Source organism: Oreochromis aureus, linkage group 18 (genome assembly GCF_013358895.1).
Source record: "Oreochromis aureus strain Israel breed Guangdong linkage group 18, ZZ_aureus, whole genome shotgun sequence".
Lineage (NCBI taxonomy): Eukaryota > Metazoa > Chordata > Actinopteri > Cichliformes > Cichlidae > Oreochromis > Oreochromis aureus.
The window spans coordinates 27,742,948-27,768,184 of record NC_052959.1 but is presented as its reverse complement, the minus strand read 5'-3'; the positions used below and the strand labels follow the sequence as shown (position 1 = coordinate 27,768,184).

At 40.4% G+C, this 25,237-nt stretch overlaps 2 protein-coding genes across 6 annotated transcripts in view; both read left to right on the top strand.

Annotated features, from left to right (window-relative positions):
• LOC116328111 (sodium- and chloride-dependent taurine transporter-like) overlaps positions 1–4,678 on the top strand; it is a 31,027-nt gene extending 26,349 nt beyond the window's left edge. Inside the window, exon 7 of the mRNA XM_039601702.1 lies at positions 4,548–4,678. Within this exon, the coding sequence (XP_039457636.1) occupies positions 4,548–4,678 (131 nt within the window). The remainder of the gene's footprint in view (positions 1–4,547) is intronic.
• A 2,562-nt stretch (positions 4,679–7,240) lies between these two features.
• On the top strand, positions 7,241–21,805 carry LOC116328114 (sodium- and chloride-dependent GABA transporter 3-like). 5 transcript variants are annotated; one of them, XM_031749819.2, is made up of 16 exons: positions 7,241–7,449; positions 10,096–10,269; positions 10,355–10,489; positions 10,605–10,742; positions 12,049–12,127; positions 12,297–12,429; positions 12,516–12,650; positions 12,866–12,969; positions 13,084–13,208; positions 13,880–13,992; positions 14,081–14,218; positions 14,301–14,403; positions 14,890–14,990; positions 15,382–15,552; positions 17,717–17,941; positions 21,256–21,805. In XM_031749819.2, the coding sequence occupies exons 2-15, from the start codon at positions 10,116–10,118 to the stop codon at positions 17,849–17,851; spliced, it is 1,764 nt and encodes a 587-aa protein (XP_031605679.2). In that variant the 5' UTR covers positions 7,241–7,449; positions 10,096–10,115; the 3' UTR covers positions 17,852–17,941; positions 21,256–21,805. The 5 variants fall into 5 exon arrangements, with proteins under 5 accessions (XP_031605679.2, XP_039457572.1, XP_039457574.1 ...); XM_039601638.1 differs by lacking the exon at positions 7,241–7,449 and adding an exon at positions 8,167–8,637; XM_031749818.2 differs by lacking the exon at positions 7,241–7,449 and having other exon boundaries at positions 9,792–10,269.
• Positions 21,806–25,237: the final 3,432 nt, after the last annotated feature.

Sequence of the window (25,237 nt, the reverse complement as noted above, 5' to 3'; positions counted from 1 at the left end):
TCCTAGAACGTGAATTCGGGTCTAGGCCAAGGTGTTAGAAACGGTCCACGACGGTGGGGTGCAGTGAGGTGATCTGAGCACTCACAACACCCCTGTGAAGGAGGTAAGACACAAGTTTTGTTCTATAAATAAAACCGTTTAGACATGTTAAGGCTGACCCACTGCACGGGTGCACAAAAAAAAAGCGCATAGGTCTTATCCGCCGCAAGGATTAATAGCGCATTAGGCTGACCCACTGCACGGGTGCACAAAGAGAGTAATCCGCTGTAAGGATTTGAGACGTCTAAAACTTAACTTGGAAAAGTTAAACTAGGCCTGGTCCGCCGCAAGGACCCGCGCGCGTAAAGAAACAAGAGTGAATATATGTGTTTTGTGTATGTCATTTTCTGTCTGTTGGAAGTAAACTAATTTTACAGCACAATACGCTGCTGAGTTGCTTCCAGTTGTTATTGTTATTTTATTTGCTGTAAGACGCTGAAGTACTGGTGACAAAGGAGAAGTAGGTTGGGCTCCGTCCCGTAAAACTGACACTGCTCTGCGGAGTAGCCCGGAGAAGGGCGTGTCAGCAACCACTCCTGAGTCTCATACCAGAGAAAGCTCTGCAGTTGTGTTGTAACAATGGGTAATCAGCCCACCAAAACTCACTGCTGATGAGCAGTGGTTAGAAAAAAAATGTCCAGGTGCCGGACAAATTAGTGCTTGTAGATGGAGAAAGCCTAAGAAAACAAAACGTCCCACTATACATTCACCCATATCAGGAAGAACATAATAATCCCTCATCAAATAAAAGATTAGAGATCAAAGTTTAAAAAGGACTGTATACAGACCCAACTGAATACACATACAGTAAATACAAGAGGAATGCATAGTGGAATAAACAAAGGGTTAAATTAAATTAGAGCTTATGTATTCAAACTAATAATAGGAAGGATAACAACCTGTAAATTGGTACTAACAAATGAAACAAAATTGGGAAGACAACCAAGCTGAATGAATAGAATAAATGAAAGCAGACAATTCACACAAAACATATTAAATAAAATAGAGAAATGCATAAGGTATATTAAGGCTGTGTCATTGTTCAGCCAAGGAAAGAGTGTGAAAAAGCCCCTGATGGATACATAATGAAATATAAAATAATAAACTATTGTATATTAGTAGTAAAGTAGTGTATTGTAATATACTATTGCTGTTATAAAAAAGGAAAAACAAAACAATAATAACATTAATAGTGACATAATATTAATAAGAAGAGGCACCTCAGTCAGTTATGATGTAAGGTGGATAATTGTTAAAAGTAGTCTGATTCAAGCTTAAGGTTTGCTCAAATTCAGTATAATGATATATGAGATGAAGAAAATAAGGAAAATACCTAAACTAATCAAGTGCATAGAGACACTTGACCTGGTTGTAAACCTGTCATCCTAGATGAGACATTGTTGAGATGAAGAGCAAACCTATACTAACAACTAATAAGCCAAACCCTGTATACAACAGCTAAAGCTACAGGTTTGAGAAGCTGAATAAAATGAACTAAATATGTGGACACTACCAAGCTGATGAGCAAGTTACACATTTTTTATTTTTATTAGTTTTTTAGAGCAGAAGCTGCATATTAAAGCTCACACATGCAACTGTCTGTGAGCTCAGTTTTTTCCTCACACTTCTGCTCTGTTTCTGGCAGCAGCTTTTTCTTTTTTCTTTTTGTGTCCTGACTCATGTGTGTAAAGCCTTCATGCCATCGGCAATTTGTTTTTTGTTTTTGTTTGTTTGTTTTGTTGGGTTGAAAAATAAATAAATTTGTGATCATACTAGTGGATCACAGTGGCACATAATGATATGTAATAACTTTATTCTAAAATTCAAGGAGAACAAACAAGAACAACACCTTCAGTTGTGTCTTGTTGTTGTTCTCTGTGTAGTGTGCTGAGTTTTGTTTTTTGTTCCTTTTAAATGTTGCTTGAGTGATGAGTACTGTAACTTCTGAAGTGGCTCTCACCATGCGTCCTTGATGATGATAAGTCCAGAGCCAGCTGAGAGCTGGGTTGTCTGTTTTGTTTTATGTGACAAGGCTGAAAAATTAAAACTTAGTTTCTTGTTTTGAAAAAAAAAGAAAAAGAGAAGTTTTGTGTTTCTCAGCCAAGAACAACTACAATTTCATTTTCTGTTTTGAGACAGGATAATAATAATGATAATAATAATAATAATAATAATAATAATAATAATAATAATAATAATAATAATAAAACAAAGAGTGATGTTTTGTTTAAGTGTTGAAGCAGGCTAATACTGCAACATACCGTGTAGTGCATGATCTGTGAGCAATATATGAAATCATCTTATTTATCTTTAAATAAACTCCAATTATGGAGACCTGAAGTCACATGCTTAGGGCACACCCTCAGGTGAAGGCAGAAAGCTACTAAACAAAGAAAAGAAGCTATACAGAATGCGCCACAGCCACAAAACTAAGTATTCACATTCTTTCTGACTCTTTGTGAGCCTGAGTTATGACCTTGGCTCCCTGTTTTTCTGCTTCCACCAAGGGTGGGGTGAGCGCTCCCGTGGCATGTGCTCTGTTCTCTTTACTATCACAAAGAAAAAAAAAAAAAAGAGAGAGGCCCCTACTCTCTGAATACAATATTCTCTTCATAACTCGGCAGTATGAAATGTCATGAAACAGTGTAACTCACTCACAGTAAATCAGCAGTATAGGATAATACAAACCTATCTAATAAATCTAATGATTTTCACATTCTTTTAACTAAGAAGTGTGATGCAAACTAAAACTACATGCTGATTACACAAGAAGTATGATGTGGCCTACAGCAGTATCATGATTCACTCATTTTGATTACAGGTATAATGTAATATATGACAGCATAATAATCTCACAACTGCTACAAGCACATTTGCCTTTCTTAACACATGCGAGTGAAAGGCAACTGTTAAGAAAAATGCCCTTTTGGGTGAGACAGGCCCAGAGGCCCTGCATGCAAGCGTACTAACACACATACATGCAATGAAGAGCAGCTTACACTAGAGCACACACTATATATGCGCCTCTATATCTCACATTGGTGTTAAAACAGGAAAAACTTAATAGTTTTGTTATCAACTGCTGAATTTACCCACTACTGACATTTAACTCTCCAGCAGGACAATAGGTGAAACGTTTGTGAAAACAGAGAAGGAAAAATAAAGACACAGAGAGAGTCTGGTATGACCAAGCAGTGATCAGACAATAAATTTAGTTGGTAATACAATAAATTGTGAGATGCTTTCTGCTTGATTGATGCAACACAAGTAATTTACTGTATGGAGGAAAATCTCTTTTGTGATAATCTTTTGAACGTGCATTTCTGTTGACCTGTCAATTTAGCGCATTATAAGCTGATATGCAAATTAGTTGATTGATATTAGATTTGAAAAAATAACTGTATTATAAAATAAGTGAATAATATGTAACAACGGCTGAAATTAGTTTCTTGTTTCTAGTGTGTGGAGAAGGTTTTATCATGGCACACATCTGTTTACATGGGAGGAAACTCCTCATGTGATGCGACATTTAGCAATTTGCAAGTGTGCAGCACATCAGAAGAATGACTATGAAATTACAAAGGAAACAATTTTACTGACAAAGGATGAACAAAAGCAGCTCCCACAGCTGAGCAAAAGAAATGGCTGAAATGCGGAGCGCAACTAAAAGATGACTTGATGATTTGTGAAGGAAAACCAATACTTCCAAAATCTCTACACAAAACAGCAGCCTTAGTGACACATGGAGTTACTCATGCGTCAACAGGAGGGATAGTAGATATAATTTCCAAACACTTCTATACTCTAAATTTCGAAACTTCAGCAAAAGAATTTGTCAGAACATGCATGATTTGCCAAAAACACAATGCACAAGGGAATCTCAGACCAAAAAGAGGTCATTTTCCCACACCACCTCATCCTTTCCACACAATCCACATGGATTTTATTAAACTAAATGAATGCCAAGGCTCAAAATACGCTCTAGTGATCATAGACGTATTCTCAAAATGGCCAGAAATTTACCCAGTAAAGAAAGCAGATGCCATTTCAGTAGCAAAATGCTTATGTAACCATTTCATTCCAACATATGGCATCCCCACTCTGATAAGATCAGATAATGGGACACACTTTGTCAATGAGGTAATCAGCAAAGTCTCTGAAGCACTAGGGTTCAGCATCAAAATCACTGTGCTTATCACCGCAAAGTGCAGGATTAGTGGAAAGAACTAACGGCACAATAAAACAGAGACTTAGAAAATGTATGGAAGAAACAGGGAGACCATGGCCTGAGTGTATAGCCCTAGTAAAAATGTGGATGAGACTAACACAGGGTTCTCAGAAACTCACACCTTTTGAAATCATTCATGGCAGACCATTTCCACTGCCAATCACAAGTGAACCTTTAGATAAATCAATCAGAGAGACCACACTAGCAGAATGGATGTCGAAACTACTAGAAAACAAAGATATTGTTTTGAACAATAAACTGCCTTCTGAATCTTCTCCAGTATCTTGCAGGTTAAAGCCAGGTGATTGGGTCCTGATTCGAGTTCTCCATAGAAAGAATTGGAGCTCGCCCCGCTGGGAAGGTCCCTACCAAGTGCTCATCACCAAGCTCATCTACCATCTACTCGCTTAACTTCCTTAGTATCTTTCAGGGACCACCCCAACACGAGATGATCACCATTGAAGACGCTGGACTTGACAATGGAACGTGTGACCAACTTTTCTGGATCAACTTCAATGTGACAAACCGGAACACATCCATTCACTTCCCAGTGTTCTTGGACCAAACCCCAGGGAAGAACCACTCCATGTGCTACCAGCAAAACAACGGTAACAGACCGCTTGGAAACACCACTAACTGTAATCAGACCGCTGGAAGTGGAGAAGGTGCCCCTGTGAACACGACCGGCCCCTCAAATGGCACTTACTGGGTGCAAGGAATGGCCTGGCTATGTGGACAACGTGCTTATTTCATACTACCCCAGGCTGGACCGGAGTTTGTGCCCCATCTTCATATCAGACCACACCTTCAGGATGACCGCTGTAAACACCACCCCAACCACACGACGGAAAGGAAGATCAACATCTCCAGGTATCCAACCACACGACCCCGTGCACGGCAGTGATGTGCCGAGGAATTCAAAGTATGGACCACTGGACAGAAGGTCCTCCACTCACTGTTTCCGTGGGTTGGAACCGGAAAAACATGTTAAGGATTGAAACATTGGATTATCGCTTTGGACTCTTTCTGAACGCAGCGTCATGTAAAATCAACGACGAACAAAACCAAGAAATCGACGCTCTGCGCATTGCAGTAATGCAACACAGAGTAGCATTGGATATGATTCTCGCCGAGAAAGGAGGACTATGTGTCCTCTTCGACAACACCTGCTGTACCTACATCCCGGACAATGTGCATTCCTCAAACATGACTGATGCTCTGAATGCCTTAAGGCAACTGAAGGAAGCCCAAAGTCAGGACTATGTGAAAAACACCACTGATTGGTTCACCTGGCTTTTCAACGGCTCATGGCTACAAGTACTGAAGAGACTACTCATTGGAGTTGGAGTGTTTTTGATTTTGTTCTGCTTCTTCGCCACATGTATTATCCCATGTCTAAAAGCCATAATCAAACGAATGATTAACACTTCACTTGCAGCATACGTCAGTATTCCACTTGATTTAGAACCTAATGATGAGAGTGAAGATGAAAATGATGAAAATGCCACTGTTTAAAATTATAACGTGAATATAACCATGTTTGATTAAAATCACATGCACAATGACGAGCTACTTGAAAATGCAGACAGCAAGAAAGTAGACTTTGATGTTTTAAGCATGTTTTATGAAGAAATTAAATCAGCAAAAACAGGAGGGAATGTTAAGAGATTTTTACATTTACTTACTTTGATAACTTTTATTTTGCTTAAGTATAATATCTTGTGAGAACATGATGTGCCTGCAACCTACAGATTAAGGAACAGAAGTTACAAAGTCACACACACTCAGGCAGAGACAGTTCCAACCTGAAGCTGATATGACAAAAGATACTAGTTCCTCTTGTCTTTTGGATAACGGCCACTCATGCGATAACCATATCTAGAGATGTTTTTCTATTACGTATGCTCCACCTAGAGATGCTGTGTAATCTATTCTCTGCTATAAAATAAAGAACGGACTGAGGCTCTGCGCGACTTGCTTGTGTCTTGCCACGCAGTAAGCTTCGCCCGTGTACACGAAATAAACTGAGTTTGTGTTTCTTGCTCTCCTTCCAGGTTTTCCTTTGACACTCTGAAAAAGTAAATGCCACAAATTCGTCCTGCAAAATTACGCAGTCGGTGTTAAAAATGAGCGAGTTCAAAAAATGTTTTTAACGCACAAAATATTTCAGTGAATTTTAAGGCTCCGTTGTCTAAAGGCTTTAAGTGACTCTGATATTACTCACTAGGCTCAGCATGTTCTCTTGTCATAGCAAAATCGCTTTATACTTCATGCACAGTTTTGTTTTGTTTCCAGTGTGTGATTGTGTAAGTATAATCTAAGTACTTATCAAAATATGCAACAGGCAGTAACAGTTACTCCTTAACGTGTCTTAAGAAGAACACTTACTGAGTTTACTGTCATTGCATGCTCATTAAAATGTACAGATCACAGCTGAAAGGTGTAAAAGTTTATGTGTTGATGCACGCTCAATCATCCAGGTAAGGAATTCCCAAAACGTCCAGATGAACAGAATCAGCTTTTTGGGGTGTAAAGGTTTAGTTTTTGTCACTAAAACTAAATACTTCAGATTGATTAAACACTTTTCCTACGAGGAGTCAAGATTCCCTCTGTTATTCAGCAATGATACACTTAATTGCTGAATAACTGTGGCTGGCATAACATCCTCACCTTTTCAGATAGCCTCCATCTTTTACCTGGTTGATTAGAAACAACTTGTACATTTACCCTGCCTAGGCGTAAGCACTATAATGGAGCAGAACTTTATCCTATGTTCTCTTGGTCCGAATGAAGGCAGTTAGACAGATTTGTTTGTATAATAATTTATTTCAGATCTCTCACCGTCTAAGCTCAACGTGGTCCATCTGTCGTATGATGACAGAAAATATGATGACTGAACCACGGTGCTTAGGACTTTTCATGTTGCCTGAAATTGCGCGTTGACGGTAAATGTATTGGGCGCGTGGCGCCAATGGGTTGGCCAGATCGTTCTGTCATAAGCAATGCTCACGGTGACCTAGAAAGCAGACTCAGACACGTGATGAGTGTATTAAAAGGTTTATTTATAACATAGCACGTCTGACTAAATTAGGCTGGTCGGAGTGGAACTGCTGCAGGAGAGTAACTGGAGTGGTCTGCGTGAAGAGGGACAGTCAGAGGGAAGGAATGATATGCGGGATACTGTAAGTCATGGAAATGTTGCCTTATTTGTATTTAGAGGCAGTGTGGAATTACAGGGATTATTTTACATAACCATCATCTTTATTATTGCATTAATTATCATTTCATCCAAGCATTTATTGAAGTTGCTGGCATGATGTTATAATTTGTATTACAGGGGTTATAATAATCAAATATTAACATGTTTATTACAGGTGCAGTTACAACCACTTAAATCGTTGAGTTAAATTTATAATCTTAAAAGCTTATATGCTGAGTATATTGTTACAGTAAAATAGTAGCTGAGCAAAGGCCTGAATGTATTCAGCTTCTTGTTGCATTTGAGTTTGCCTAGTAACAGGTGACAGAAGATGGGCCAAAGAGGAGGACAAGTCCATGGGGACCTCATCACCATATTTGGAAGAGGATGCCAGAAAGGGGAACTTCTGTGTCTGCAGTTATCTCTTAAAATTGATCAGTGTCTGTAGAAGAGGCAAATAATGTTCTTAAGATGCAAATTATGTGTTTGTAAACGCATGAGGGGGCGTCATAATACCCTGATATTATAAAAGCAATCTGAAGTGTATTTTTGGGTGGAGATCCACGCCAATTGTGTGCAGTAATGGTCTCCCCGCACGTGTGTTCATTAAAATCAACTGTTTGACCAACTCGCTTACACTATGGTTGTTTTGTTCTCACCCTCAATATTCTGATCACACGACACAGTGAAGGTACAGGAAAGGGTAGACTGTGCCCACCGATTCACCTGCTGCAGGAGACAGAACAATCTCAACCTACCCAGTCCCCTAATAACTACAACTAGATAGTTACACAATAAAACCACCTTAAAACATTTAGAAAATCAAAAACAGGAAGAAGACAGAAAAAGTACAGAAGTACATCTACAATCCACATCCACAATAAGTTATTGTTTATGTCTCTGCCTGATTTGAATAGGTCACTCTGACAAACATGTGACCTTAAGTTTAATGTTCACACTGAAAGCAGGCCTAGGGTGACTCGTTTAAACATACATATTCAGGCAGAACTGTCTGTTAATTAATAATTTAAAACATTATAAAGATCAAATGTTGGACTTCCAGCCCAAACACGTGCCACCAAACAGCATTTAAAAAGAGGAGGGCCGAATTCATCAGTAGTAGACACTTGGACTTGAAGTCAGGGTTAATACTTCATCTCTTAACGAACAGGTAAGAACCTGGATGTTACAAAGTTCAAGAAATTTAATTTTCTTTTTGTGTGTGAGGGGTGCCTTTTCCCCCAGCAGCGAATCCATCCTCAACGCTAATTAATCCTTTCAGAAAAATCTTTAAAATGTTCAAAGATCCTGACTGATGTTTATCTTTTTGGGTAATGATAAATAATGATATAATTAATAATGAAAACACTTTGAAACAGTCTGAAGATATTTTGAGAGTTGTTGAGAGTGAGTTTTGACAACACTAACAAAGGAAAGTGTCATTGCAAATGTTTTTGGTTTATTCACTTTCTCACAAATACCTGTAAACACTCGCGTTTTCTCCGGGTCTGCTCCTTCTTTAAAGCAGTGTTACTTTCGTTGACCAATATTAGTTTTGTCAACGACCTTTTTTTTCTGACGAAAACAAGACGACAACTAAATTATGAAATGGTTTGGCTCTTCAACTCAACCAGTTTCACAAGTCTGTAAGTCGCTATAAAACTGGCACCGCTATCAAGGTCTGCAAGCATTAAAAAAAATATGGTTAGCTTCCTCCTGTAAGTGTCTGTAAGTGGTCGAAAAGTCCGCAAGTCTTGAAAATAGAATCAAATCAGACTTAAAGCCAAACCTTTAATTTCAAAGGACGTAACTGTCTGTCTCGTCTTTGTCTATGTGACTTTATTGTTTTAGTTATCTATGTGTATTGTTGTTTGGTTACTGAAAATGCAATTATTTTGAAACTGCAGGACAAAAAGCTGTGATGAAATTTCACACTTTCGTCAAAGAATAAAAAGGAGATAAAAATGTTCGAGATCCAATCAGATTTAATTAAGTTGTGTAGAAAGGCGAGACGAGTTTCGAACCTCCCGAACATCTCCAATCACCGGTTTGCAGGCGATCTTTGCGCAAATACACCTGCAGGATGCTGAAGGATTTAACTGCTGTCTCGGCTGCTGATTAACGGTTTCAGTTCTCTTCACTGCGAAAACTCCATAAAAAGCGACAAATTCCAAGTGTGAATTTTCATACAAGATATCTGCAAACAGGGGCATATCTGCAAAATTTATGCTGGAATTGTATGACAGCAGGAATGTGCATCAAGTACGTACGGTAGGACGTTTTGCCAACGCAGGAACGCATATCTGGTAACTCTGATTCCGACTGTTAATTTTCCAATATTAACCCTTTCATCACACCTGGCCAAATTACTGTGACCCAAATGATTTACTAAAATCTTATTTTTGTGATAACTACACAGATTTCGGGGACAAAGGGGGAAAAAGTAAAGTCATCGCGCGTAATTGGAGTGCACCCTGCGGAGACGGCAAAGTGCCTAATGCATGACTGTTACCGGTCAACTGCCACGCGCATTCCCAAAGCGTTATAATAATTTATATTGTTCTATTTATATTGTTCATAACTTAATGAAACTACATCAAAACACTTAAAGCTCTCCACTGCACAACAGGCGAAGTCCTTCATCTTGAGATGAACAAAGGAAGAGTAAAGCGAAGTCAGAACACTGCTGGAGACAGAGGACGGTGGGCAAACAAAACAGAATATCTTCTGGTCGTTGCAGGAAATGTGGTGGGTCTGGGCAACGTGTGGAGATTTCCTTATCTCTGCTACAAGAATGGTGGAGGTGAATTAAAAGGATCATTGCCTTGAGTAGCATAAAAAAGATCACATTCGATGCTACATAATCATCTTGGTTTGAATATTCTCAGGTGCCTTTCTGGTGCCATATTGTCTCTTAGCTGTGGTGTGTGGAATACCATTGTTCCTAATGGAGACTTCATTTGGTCAGTACACTCAAGAAGGATTTATCACCTGCTGGAGGAAACTGTGTCCACTGGCACAAGGTGAATTTGTTCAATTAAAATATTAAATCAGCAGGGAAAATAAGTTTTCAATGCTCATGTTGTATTAGCTCCACAGATGACAACATTTTAACCATCATTTTTATTTCCATTATAGGAATTGGATATGGAGCTTTCATAATGAAACTTTATGACTTTAGCTACATTTTAATACAAGTCTGGGCTCTCTTCTACCTCGTGTTTTCATTCAGCTCCCAGCTCCCATGGGTCAGCTGTGAGAACACCTGGAATACAGGTAAGGCAAAATTCAATCAGCAAAAAAGGCATGTTATTAGCAACAGTTTTAGATTTGTAAATATATATATGTAAGTCGCAAGTAATGACTGTAATCACTTTGTATATTTTTATCTATCATCTTCAGTGACATAAAGTCAATGACATGTCAACTTGATCCACTGCCTTCCAATCTTGTTAAACTTTCCTTCCCCTCTCTTGGCCCACTTATCACTAATATTGTACACTCCTTCCTTATCTCTGGTTCTGTTCCAGCACTTTTAAAAACTGAAATAATTACTCCAGTGCTGAAAAAAATGGTTCAGACCCAAACAATTTAAAAATTTAGACTCTGCCTTTCCTTTCCAAAATTCTTGAACAGTTGGTTTATAGGTTCATAAACACCTTACTGGAAATAATTTAAATGAAGCGTTTCAATCTGGTTTATGTTCATTTCCAGTGCAGAAACAGCTCTTGTGAAAGTTACAAATGATCTTTTACCCGTAGGTGATTCCAGACTCATCACCATTCTCATTCTCCTTGATCTTACTGCAGCTTTCGATACAATCTCCCATCATATCCTACTCTATAGATCAGCCTGTATTGGCATCAACAATATGGCATTTGCTTGGTTTCCCTGATACCTCTCCAGTTGTTCACAGTTTGTGCAACTGCATACACAGATCACAATCCAGTTAGTTAATTCAGTTTATCTCTGCCTTTCTGCAATAATTTCATTTAATTTCACTGTTATGCAGATGACACCCACCTCTGTTTCTATACCAAACCCACTGCCACTGTCCCACCCACATCTGTTTCTGAATGTTTGGTTGAAATTAATGGTAATAAAACTGAATGTTTTCTTATTGTTACAACATCTACTCTGTCTAAATCTAACAGTTTTTCATTATCTATCGATAATTCCCTTTGCATACCTTCCCTACAGGTTGAGAGTCTGGATTTCATCATCGATAGTACTATCTCCTTCACAGCACATAAACAATATCACCCAGTCGGCCTACCTTCATCTTCGCAATATTAACTGCTTTCATTTCTCACTTACTCACACAATACTGCCATACTTGTCAATGCTCTTGTCATATCTCGTCTTGATTACTGTAAATCTCTTCTCTATGGTTAGAATTCTAGAATTTTTCTATGCTTTTGTTTTGGGGTATTAGTTGTGTATTTTATTCCCATTTAGTTGTGTATGTCTTTTTAAATTGCTGTACTAATGTAAGGTGACCTTGAGGCTTTTGAAAGGTGCCTATAAATAAAATGTATTACTATTATTGTTGTTATAAGTTACTTATCTCACCCCAATCCAGCTAACTGTCTTGGTCTTTACTCATCTAATGGGACTGCAAATCTAACCAACGCCACCTCTGCTGCAGTCGAGTTCTGGGAGTGAGTCCAATGTACTTATAATTTAAAGAGCTCTCATGAGTAAAATTTGCATTCTGATGCAATCGCTGCAAGTTTCTGTATACATCCAGTAATTGCTTTAATTTAACATAATAAATTATAAATTAATTAAAAACATGATTTTTGTTTTTCCTAATTTCCCCTCTCTGAGGCATCGGATGCTGGGCATGTCTGCAGGTATCGAGGAAATGGGCAGTGTGAGGTGGGAGCTGGCTCTTTGTTTACTGGCCAGCTGGGTGTTCTGTTACTTCAGCATTTGGAAAGGTGTCAGATCTTCTGGAAAGGTCATTGGAAGTATTTTGATAACTTTAAGCTTAACTCTTTATTTGCATCACAAAACTTTAAATAAACTTATTTTTTTTCTTTTCAGGTAGCCTATTTCACAGCCCCATTTCCCTATGTGATACTCCTAATACTGCTCATTAGAGGGCTGACTTTACCAGGAGCATGGGAAGGAATTTACTTCTACCTGTATCCAGATGTGAACCAGCTGGCTAACCTTGAGGTATATTGCTTACTTAATTTCATGTACACCATCCTGGTTAAGCATGCCAGCATGACAAACTTCCATAAGTATCATTAAATTAAAACTACTGACTCTGCTATAGAACCTTTGATTGAGCTAACCAACATATAAACATTGTCATAAAAACCAATTTCAAGTAGAATACAGCCTTTTCTGATGCATACATCTGATACATATGTATTTTTCTGTTACAGGTCTGGACTGAGGCAGGCTCTCAAATATTCTTCTCCTACAGCCTGACAATGGGGACTCTAAATGTTCTGGGCAGCTACAATGATTACAACAATAACTGTTATAAGTAGGTAAAAGTTACATGAATTGTCACCTTTATTGGATTTATTATTGGAACTATTATATATCCAATTATATGAAAAAAATACAGACTTTATGATTGCTTTACTTTGTCCCCCAGAGACTGCTTTTGGCTGTGTCTGCTGAACAGTGGAACCAGTTTTGTTGCTGGGTTTGTTGTCTTCTCTGTACTGGGATTCATGGCAGAGAAACAGGGTGTAACTGTGGATGCTGTGGCTGAGTCAGGTATAACTTCTTGTATATAAATGACTGCCTGTGTCTTTTAGAGTTAATTTTAAAATTCTTATGTTTGTTTTTAAATGCCTTCACATTCTTGCCCCGCCTTACCTCTCTGAGCTTCTTCATCTCCACACACCCTGTCGGTCTCTAAGGTCAGCTGACCAGCTGCTCCTGGAGGTACCGAGATCCAGGAGGAAGCTCAGAGGGGACAGGGCCTTCTCTATTGTGGCTCCAAAATTATGGAATAATTTGCCCATGCACATTAGAGAGGCCCCTTCACTGTCCACTTTTAAATCGCGTCTTAAAACTCACTTTTATTCCTTGGCTTTTAACCTCAGTGAGACTTAGTTTCTCTTTTAATTGAAGTAGTTATTTAATTAATGATTTCACTCTTCTTTTATTTGGTTTTTAGTTATATCTAATGTAATTTTATTTTACAGTTCTAATGTACAGCACTTTGTGTCAGCTGTGGTTGTTTAAAAGTGCTTTATAAATAAAGTTGATGATGATGATGATAAAAAGATTCACAGTGAAGTACAAGGTTTTAGGCTCTTTCAGCTCTGTTGATGTATTTTGAAGCAAAAGAGTAGTGAAAGCAAGTATTAATTTGAACAAGGTTTTGTATTAATGTTTTATGGTGAGTATAGACTTCGTTCTTGTTTAACTGTGATTCACAGGTCCAGGTCTGGCCTTCATTGCTTACCCTCAGGCTACAGCGATGATGCCTTTGCCACAGTTTTGGACCGTCTGCTTTTTCCTGATGCTCATTCTGCTCAGTGTCGACACACATGTAGGAATGTTGTACTGACTGTTTATTAACTATCAACTGTTCAGTTGAATATAAACTTGAAAACAGTCACTCATAATCCTGTCTCTAGTTTGTGACAGTAGAGAGTGTCATCACCTCCATCAGTGACTTGTTTCCGACGTTGTTTCGTGCTCCGGTGAGGCATGAGATCTTTGTCCTTATCTTCTGTTCAGCCTTCTTTCTCGTACATCTGACCATGGTCACCGAGGTAAAAACAAATAAATAAATGCTTAAAATGCTGGTTGTTTTTCTAAACTTTGTTAATTATTAAAACTCTCATTCTCCACCAGGGAGGAATATACATATTCCAGCTTATTGATTACTACGGTTGCACCAGAGCTTGTCAGGATTGTATGGCTGTTTGTCAGTGTGTGGCTATAGCCTGGATTTTTGGTGAGTATTTGACTACATATAGAAGACATTACCCTAATGAGCAGATGGTCAAACGCTGAGTGAGTAGCCAAGTAGAAAAATAGCCAAGAAACCCAAATGCAGCACATAATTTATTTGGTTTTCAGACAAAATGCGTAAAAGCCACACTGAGCAAAGTAGGATGCCATTTTTACCCAGTGTCTTTCTTACTGTTGAATTATAAATACTGAGCTTAACTGAGACATGTGGCTCCTGGAGAGGTTGTTCTAGGCTCTTTTGTGACCTCCCAGATGAGTCACCAGTGTCCTCTTGGGGTACTTTTGGTAGGCTGTCCACTCCTGGGAAGGTTCACCGTTTCAAGTTTTCTCCATTTCCAAAATTGGCTTCCCCCGTGATTCACTGGAGACCCAAAGCTTTTAAAATGGTGTTAACTGCTTTCCATAAATGGCGCAATTAAGAAAAAGGTTTTATACCATATCTATACATGAACCTTTGAACTTCCAACAGGTGCTGAACGTTTTTCCAACATTATTCTGGACATGGCAGGACAGAAACCATCTGCCTTCTTTAATCTGTGCTGGAGATACATCATTCCTCTGCTGACACTTGTGAGTCCAAAACATTTAAATTCACGCAACAGATTACTTTTAAGTGTGTACCTTGAGTATGGCTTGTGAATTATGACATGCATTGTCAGTGCTCACCAGCTGGAATTCTGTTACTATAATTTAAAGTTGCATCTCCAGTTAATTTCATGCCTGTAATGATAACAGCTGGATAGATGGTGATATATTTTAACAAGTTGATCACAATTTATGTTTGTTACAGTTTCAAAATTTAACTGCATCAAAGTGAGATGGCAATTATTCACTAGTCTAATCCTCATTACTGATTTTAACGTTGCCTTCATCTCTTTCAGTAATTATTGTAATTACGGGATATAACCATGTAACAACTATGTATCTAAATTTTATTTTGTGTTTTACCCAACCTTTCCAGTCTTCCTTCATCTTGTACCTCGTTGATTATCGACACCTCAAGATTAACAACTCATACGTTTACCCAGACTGGGCGTACACACTAGGATGGGCCATGACTCTGTCGTCTGTTCTCATGGTACCACTGTTCGCAGCTGTACAGATGTATTTAACACCAGGCACCTTCAGACAGGTCAGTGCTCAGTGAAGATACTCCTGCCATTTTGCCACACACTGTTAACACCGACCTTTTTCTTCTTCTTTTAGTAGAATCAATACATAGCATATAAAAGAATAAAGCCAGCCAGCTATGGTAATTCACCGATGTGACACTGAAAAGTGTGGCTTAGTTCAAAGGCAAGTTCAACAAAACTTGTTAACCCATTAATATTGTTTAATTTTACAAATCTGACAAATAGGCTCTTCTTTCACTGATGGTCTTTTGTCCTATATTTCATGGCTTGAGAATTAGAAAAATGTAAATATTTATCTTCGTTATTTCATGTTATGATGGTTCGTCCCTCCTCTATCACAAATGAGCACAGCTATGCACTGGGAGCTTATAAAACTGCAATATTTTGTAGAGGTAAAGATGCAGATTTGATTTTAACAAAGCATGGCTCTGAATCCGGTAACTTTTAGTTGTATGAACTGCTGTACACTATGATTATATGCTAGCAGTTTATTATAGACTTTTAGACATTTAACTTTATCAAATCAAATCAAATCAAATCACTTTTATTGTCACGTCACATGTGCAGGTACACTGGTACAGTACATGTGAGTGAAATCTTTGTGTCTTGAGCTTCTCAAGCAAGAGTTGTGCAAAAATACAATAACGTAAAACAAGCAAAAATATAAGAATGGCTAAATCTGAAAGTAATAAATATATGTACAATATATAAGAGTATATGCATTATTGGATGTGTATACTAAATATGTTTTTCTACGTGTGTGTGTGTGTGTGTGAGTGTGTATATACATATTTTACAAATGAAATAGAGTAAACAATAAAATAAGATATATAAAATGTGCAGAGGTTGGTAGTTGGACATGTGCAAAACAGTGGCATTAATGTACAGTATGGAGTGCATAATGTTGAAGTTCCAGTAGTGAGGGTGAGGTGTCTATGACGTGTTCAGCAGTCTGATGGCCTGGTGGAAAAAGCTGTCTCTCAGTCTGCTGGTACGGGACCGGATGCTGCAGAACCTCCTTCCTGATGGAAGTAGTCTGAAGAGTTTATGGCTGGGGTGACTGGAGTCCTTGATGATCCTCCCTGCTTTCCTCAGGCACCGCTTCCTGTAGATGTCTTGGAGGAGGAAGCTCACCTCCAATTATCCGTTCAGAGCACCGCACTACTCTCTGGAGAGCTTTTGCGGTTGTAAGCGGTGCTGTTGCCATACCAGGTGGTGATGCATCCAGTGAGGATGCTCTCAATGGCACAGCGATAGAAGGTCCTGAGGATGCGGGGCTCATGCCGAATCTTTTCAGTCTCCTGAGAAAGAAGAGGCGCTGCTGCGCCTTCTTCACTGTTTTGTTTATGTGTACTGACCATGTGAGATCCTCAGCCAGATGTACACCAAGGAAGCGGAAGCTGCTCACTCTCTCCACAGCGGCGCCGTTGATGGTGATGGGGTGTGTACTTCCCTGCACCTCCGAAGTCCACTATCAACTCCTTTGTCTTTGCGACGTTGAGGGTGAGATGGTTGTCTTGACACCAGTGGGTCAGGCGCTGACCTCCTCCTGTAGGCCGTCTCATCACCGTTGGTGATAAGACCCACCACTGTAGTGTCATCCGCAAACTTCACAATGATGTTGGAGTTTCTAGTGGCCGTGCAGTCATAGGTGTAGAGTGAGTACAGGAGAGGGCTCAGTACGTTACTTAGTCACTGCTTTCCTTTTGACACAGAGGCGCCGTTTGGTTCTCACGAGACCACACTGAATTGAATTGAATTTTATTTAGATAGTGCCAAATCACAACAACAGTCGCCTCAGGGCGCTTTATATTGTAAGGTAGACCCTACAATAACACATAGAGAGAAAAAACCCAACAATCATATGACCCCCTATGAGCAAGCACTTTGGTGACAGTGGGAAGGAAAAACTCCCTTTTAACAGGAAGAAACCTCCAGCAGAACCAGGCTCAGGGAGAGGCGGCCATCTGCTGCGACTAGTTGGGGTGAGAGAAGGAAGACAGGATGAAAGACATGCTGTGGAAGAGAGCAAGAGACTCATGACTCACACCTTACATAATCAATCACATAAACCTAAAGCAGTCATGGCTGAATGGCTTAATATATAATTGCAGCCAAGTTTTCAATGTATTAACTAATCAGTCGTCCTTTTCTGTGTTCCAGCGTTTGCTCGTCCTTTGTCGTCCTGTTGAAGAGGCAGTGAAGCAGACAGAAAATGAGGGAATGAAACTAAGTGGTGACAACTGTAAAGCTGAAGCCCTCTGCGGGAAACGTGTCTCCAGTTCACTTAAAACTTAAGGTTAAAAACCTTTTCAGCTCTCATAACTTTGTAGTAATCAGCGATGATTTATTAATAAATTAACAATTAAATGAAAACAAACTTTAATGGTTCAAATTCGCCTAGTGAATGCTAAATGATGGCGGCGCGCATAGACGCAGCGGCCCGGAGCTCCTACATTTTTGCACTTTTGGTGGCACTGTGTATTATTTCACACAGTCTGGGTTTACTTCAGTACAACCGAGATGATCTACTACAACTATTACAACTAAGTCGTGGAGATCTTCAACTAACATCTGAGTATCTCATCCCCGGAGATCGTCAAGCAACCCCCGGGCTACCCGCAACAGCGAGCCGCAGGAGGAGGCGCTGCGGCGGAGGCAGAAGAGAGGCAGGCGGGGAGGCCTGTGGGCACGGCTAAAGGCTAGTCCGTTCAAACCACCACTCCCGACCATATTCCTCTCCAATGCTCGTTCAATCCGTTACAAACTGGATGAAATACGGCTGCAGATCGCCACTCGACGGACTTTCAACAACTGTTCGTGCATGATCTTCACTGAAACCTGGCTGGACAGCGCCATTCCGACGCAGCGGCTATTGAGCTAGCAGGCCGCACTGCTCACCGAGCCGACAGGTCTGCGGACTCTGGTAAGAAGACCGGTGGGGGCTGTGCATCTATATCAACAACTTTTGGTGCACGAACATCACGGTAACGGACAGATTGTGCAGTGCAGAGGCAGAACTGTTGGTGCTAAAGTGCCGTCCATTCTATCTCCCTCGGGAATTTTCTGCTGTTTACATCTGCGCTGTTTACATTCCACCAGATGCTAATGCTAAGCTAGCGTTAGCTCAACTGAGCAACAGCATCAATAACAGCCTGGTAGCACACCCGGACAGTGTCTTTATTGCGGCTGGGGATTTTAACCACGCGGACCTGAAATCTGTACTTCACAATTTCCACCGAAATGTGAAGTGTGCTACCAGAGGAGATAGAACTTTGGACCAGGTGTACACCAATATGGCGAACGCATACAGAGCCCAGGCCTATCCCCACCTGGGTCTGTCAGACCATCTCTCTCTTCTGCTACACCCAATATACACACCAAAGATCAAGAGTACTGGGATTATAACCAAAACCGTGAGAACATGGCCGCAGGATGCTATTCCGATGCTCCAGGACTGTTTCTACCGCACAGACTGGGAAGTATTCAAGGAGCAGGACACTGACAATCGTGTCGCATTGGACAGTTACACCTCCACTGTCTTGGACTACATCTGTTTCTGTGTGGACAATGTAACAACCTGGAAACGACTCCGTGTGTTCCCTAATAATCCACTCTGGATGACACACGGAGTTCAACAACTTATCCGAATGAGGAACAACGCTTTCCATTCCGGGGACCTGGAGGCATATAATGCTGCCAGGGCTAACCTGAGAAGAGGCATCAAGACTGCCAAGCAGCAGCACAGGAGGCGCATCGAGGCCAGGCTTGAGAACATCACAAACCCAAGACAGGTCTGGGAGGGCATCAGGGCTATCACGGACTGCAAGAGGAGAACACCATCACCCTCAGCCGACAGTCCTACTCTGGCTGAGGACCTAAACCTCTTTTATGCCCGTTTTGATAGAGATAACACCGACCCTGCCCTGTCCCCACTCCCCTCAACCGACCCTGCTCCAGTCCTGAGCACTCATGAGCTGAGGCGTGTGTTCCGCAGCATTAACACCAGGAAGGCGGCCGGACCAGATGGAGTGCTGGGCCGGGTGCTAAAAGACTGTGCTGCGGACCTGGCGGACGTCTTCACCTCTATATATAACACCTCGCTGTCCTGTTCACTGGTACCATCCTGTTTTAAAGCAGCAACCATCGTTCCCATCCCTAAACAGCCAAATGTCACATGTCTGAACGATTTCAGACCTGTGGCACTCACCCCCATTCCTGCCAAATGCCTGGAGAGATTGGTCACTAAACACATCAGAGCTGCCCTTTCACCATCTCTGGACCCGCACCAGTTTGCATACAGGGAGAACCGGTCAACTGAGGATGCGATCGCCACAGTGTTGCACACACTACTGGAGCACCTGGAGCACAAGAACACCTATGCACGGCTCCTCTTTGTAGACTACAGCTCGGCTTTTAATACCATCCGGCCATACAAACTCCGTCCCAAACTCCATCAACTGGGACTCAACCCCTCCCTGTGCAACTGGATCGTGGACTTCCTCACTAACCGCAGACAGAGCGTCAGAGTGGGCAAGAACACCTCTTCCACCCTTGTGGTCAACACCGGTGCCCCTCAGGGGTGTGTTCTGAGCCCTCTGCTATACACTCTCTTCACTCATGACTGTATTTCCTCCTGCGCGTCCAATCTCATTGTGAAGTTTGCCGACGACACCACAGTGCTCGGACTCATATCCAACAACGATGAGACAAACTACAGGACAGAGGTGCAACAACTAGAGTCATGGTGCCGCAACAATAACTTGGTCTTAAACACCAAAAAGACCAAGGAGATTATTGTAGATTTCCGGAGGAAAGGTCACAACAACCATCTGCCTCTCTTCATTGGCAGTGAGGCGGTGGAGAGGGTGAGCAGTTTTAAATTCTTGGGGGTAACTGTGACTGAGGACTTGTCCTGGGGCAACCACATCACCTCAGCTGTACGGAAGGCCCAACAGCGCCTCTACTACCTGAGGAGACTGCGGAGCGCACACATTCCCAGACCTCTGATGTTGAATTTCTACAACTGCGCCATCAACAGCGCTCTGACGTACGGATTTCTAGTGTGGTTCCCCAGCTGCACCAAGGCCGACCAGCAAGCACTCCAGCGGGTGGTGAAAGAAGCTGACAGAATTATTGGAACGATTCTGCCAGAGATTAGCAACATCTTTCCCACTCGCTGTCTGAGGAGGGTGCACAGTATCCTGCGGGACCAACATCACCCTGCGCACCACCTTTTTCACCTGCTGCCCTCAGGGAGAAGGTACAGGTCTATACAGGCCAGAACGTCCAGATTGGCCAACAGCCTGTATCCACAGGCTGTGAGGCTCCTGAACTTGGCCCCCCTCTGCCCCCCTCTCACGGACAATAACTACATCCAACTTATTAATAGCTGTGAACTGGTATGAAATATAGACATTTATCATATCTCACAGTACAATAATTGAACGGGTTGCACTGTTGCACTTTGTCATATTTCTCAGGGCTTGTTTGAATGTCCCATGAACATTACCTGTCATATTCTCATGTTTTTGCTAAGGACCGTCTCATTGCACTGAAGTCACACTGGGTTAAATAGTCACACTTGGGACTAAGGGGAATTTTGTATTTATTACTGTTGTAGAAGCTCCAAACACAATTTCATTGTTCCGACAATGACAATAAATACTTGAATATATATTTATGAATATATATTTATAATGGTTGTTCATTTCGGACATTTCTCAAGTCTTTTGTTTTAGCACACTGTCTATACAAAAGACCAGTTACATACTCAGGTAAGATGTTGTTAGCATTTTATAAACTTTGTTAAAGAAAGTTAAAAGGGAGTTAAAGTAGCCTTTGAGCCTCCCATGTGTATTCGCCAAAGATACATGTGAGGCATTTAGATATCTACAGATGGCAGCTAACTCAATGGTTTTAGTTAATTAAAATAACATGAATGAACGGAGTGCACACACAAGTGATCACATTATTAAATGGATGTTTTTCAATATACTCTGCACTGTATACTGTAAATATATATGAGAATCATAGTTTTTCACATCTTTATGCAGAGTTCTTTTTTTAGTTCTCACTGAGGTTCTGTTGTATGTGATACTGTTAGACAAAGTATTTAGTCAGCAGGTCAGCATGACTGAATAACTGCGATCAAAGTGCTTATCAAAATATGCAGCAGCTATGCCCGTTACTGCCTGGTGTGAGTCTGATCGTGTCACACATCCCCCAGTTTGATTTGACTGGTAAATGAATGAGCTTGCATATCCAACCCCTTATTGTACCAGGTGAAGTCTTGACATCAAGATGAACAGTGGAAAAAGAACAAGGAATCAAAAGACAGAGGATGGTGGACCAGCAGAAACATATTTAATTTTTGCACAGAATGTGATGGATCTGGGCAGTGTGAAAAATTTACTTATCTCTGCTACAAGAACGATGGAGGTGAATAAACTTGGAGCAAATTAATTTTTTCTGCTTGTTCTGTTGATGGGAAACAGCTTATTTTTGTATCACGTCTCTTTTTCACAAAAGGTGCCGTGTGATCTGTTACACAGTTACTATAGTTTAAAACATAAACAGTACTGCTACAATAAAAACACAGATTGTTAAAGCAGTTGACTCACAGTCTTGTAGACATCCAGAGTCTCAATAAACCACCGATCCCTCATCAGGCAAGTTGTATTTTTAACCAAACTAACAGAAAAATAAGGATATTATATATATATATATAAATATGTATTAGGGGTGCAACAATACACAAAATTCGGTTCGATACTTTGGTGTCACGGTTCGATATTTTTTCGATACAAAAAAATGTTCATGCCTTTTTAATTTGTCATTTATTAAAATTATAAATATATATTTTAACTCAAAAGTACAGTTTTTAAATTTAATGTTGCTGAAACAACAAAATAATACAAAAATAAATAAATCTATCAGATCAAGAAATCACTCATCTTTGGAAAAGAGAGTTTATTACAGAGAAATGGCTCTTTCCAAAATAAAAGCTATACTATACGCTTCTTCTGGGGTATATTCTCAGCAGCACATTAAACATATCAGGTCCCCATAAGGAGAATCATGTGCTAACAGCTGTCTAAATGACTCGGGTAAAGTTTGTAGCATGCATGCTTGTTGTTTTTGTCTGCTTCCACTTGTCTTTGCACTAGGATGATGTCGGCGTAAATGTGCAGTCATATTCGTTGTGTTCCCACTAGTGCTGTCAGCGTTAATCTCGTTAAAATGACACTAACGCCATAACGCGGCAAATCTCCGTTAATGAGTTACAACGGATAGCCCCGTGTGAGGCTGGACGGCGTCAACACCTTAACGAGCTAACTGCGCTAACCCACTAGTTCCCACCAATGTAATTGAGCATTGCGTTGCACATCCGACATACTGTTTTACTTTTGTCCATGATGTGCTTACTGTCAGGGTCATACTTCACATGAAAACCAAAATAGTTCCAAACGCCGGATCTGAATGAGGGTGGGTGAGGTTCAATTTCGGGTAGCATTGAGGCAGTTGCCATGTTGCAACGAGCTTAACTTCCGTCTTGTTAGCTTGCGCTGCGCTCAGTGGATCTGCACTCGACAGTGCAGCCTAGGCGGAGTAGTCGAACGCAGATCCACTGAGCGCTCAACACAGACAGCATCGTCAGAAGAAAAGTTGATAAAATAAATTAAAAATTTTGGATTGTTCGATACATATGCGTACCGAGCCGAAAGCACTGTATCGAACGGTTCAATATCGATACGAGTATTGTTGCATATATATATATATACATATATTATATTGTTTGTTATTTTTATTTTACTTAACTAAAATGTTGTTTTCACGTTTCACAGTTTCAGTTTAGTTGGCCAGTACACCAAGAAGGATTAGTTACACGATACAAGAAACTGTGTCAACTTTAAAGGTTAGTCTTACGTGACTGAGCTAAAAAAAATAAATTGTCAATAAGAGCCAAATAGGGCTCACCCAGCAACTGTTCCCAAAAATATTTAACCAACCTCCACAGACAAAGTAAACTTATTTATTTTGATAATCAGGCATACAAATCATTAAAGTTCATGACTTCAGCTACAGTATAATCCAAGTCTGGGCTCACGTCTACCTGCTGTTCTCATTCAGATCTCAGCTGCTCTGGGCCAGCTCTGAGAACAAGTGAAACATGGGTAAAATTAGATAATGGAGTTTAATTTGGGGAATAATACTGTTTAGGGATGGGTATCGAAACCCGGTTCTTGTTGAGAACCGGTTCCCACTGTTTCAATTCCTTGGAATTGTTTGCCATTTTTGCAAACAATCCCTTATCGATTCCAGTCGCCCGAAAGAGCGTCACCACGTTCGTCATTTACTTGGCAGGCGCCTAAGCGGCTCAAACGCTCAAAAGTTTGGTTATACTTTACGAGAACAGATGACAACAGGGCAACTTGCAATACTTGCAAAGTAGATATTTCATTTAAGGAGGAAACACTACGAATATGCAAAAGCATTTGCTCATAAAACAACATAATGACCTTAAATGAATGTCGTGTTTTAATTCCGCTCCGGACTCTTGAATCTCAACCCAGCAGCAGCGGTAACGTTTGCACGTCCTCTCTCGTTAATGCAGCAGGTAAATAATCAGCTAACAGTGCATATTATGTTAGTGCGATCTGCCTTATTACAAAACCTGCCATTACTGTGCGCTGCATTTAGGTGACCATGATGAGAGAGACAGACAGAGTCTGGCTGGCAGTTCTCGCTGCAGTCTACCGGTAGCGTCTCCTTTCAGGCCAGGATAGACGAATGTCACCGAGCAGTGACTAAGTTTGTGGTCAAAGGCTTGCACCCATTTGCCACAGCAGATGCCCCCGATTTTCGGTAAGTGAATGTGTTTAATTGTAGGCAGGGACATTACTGGTTATTCTTGTGTAATTGCTACAGAATAATTTATGTTATACTTTGTTATTGCTACAGAAGAATATTTATTTTATTATTTTACATTTACAATTTTTTTTCCTGGGGACCCTGTGACACCCCATTGAAGAGCCGTAGGCTGTGGATCTCTTAAGAGCTCACTGTTGGATTTGTAAGGCCATGTTACTCCTAAATTTCTATCTTGTTCAAAGAGTAGATATAAAACAAAGTTCTAAGCTAATCGACCTTAGTGTTCTCCTTTTTAAAAAAATAAGAATCGATAAGAGAATCGATAAAGAATCGAATCGTTGAACAGAATCGAAAATGGAATCGGAATCGTGAAAATCTTATCAATACCCATCCCTAATACTGTTTCATATTAACTTCTTTCTAGGTACCTTCACCTGTTAACTTATAAAATTCTTCACAAATAACACTGTTTATTCCCCAAACCATCTGTCTGGGGCTCAGATTTGCCATTATTCCTCAGCAAATTAACAAAAACTACTGTAACACACAGAGATTCTAGGTCTGACCAACCATTGCAGCCGTGGGCAAAAGATGACAACCAATAAAATTCTAAAAGATAATTTATTAGTACAATGATCAAAAAATATGAAGGGATAAAACACTCCAGTGTCCCACTTGCAAAAGGGATAAAACACACCGTCCAAGTAATCACTCTGGCCTCAGCAACCCAACCCTGCCTTTAGGCTTTGGCATATAGTAGGCTCTGTCCTGCACAGAGAGACAAAATATCACCCCATCTCCATTATACAA

Bases quoted from the DNA above. Each gene is read 5' to 3' on its own strand.
- LOC116328114 (XM_031749819.2), top strand. From the start codon at position 10,116: ATGAACAAAGGAAGAGTAAAGCGAAGTCAGAACACTGCTGGAGACAGA. The intron at 12,970-13,083 runs GTAGGTAAAAGT...TTTGTCCCCCAG, and splicing joins TACAACAATAACTGTTATAA to AGACTGCTTTTGGCTGTGTC. The intron at 15,553-17,716 runs GTCAGTGCTCAG...TCTGTGTTCCAG, and splicing joins CACCAGGCACCTTCAGACAG to CGTTTGCTCGTCCTTTGTCG.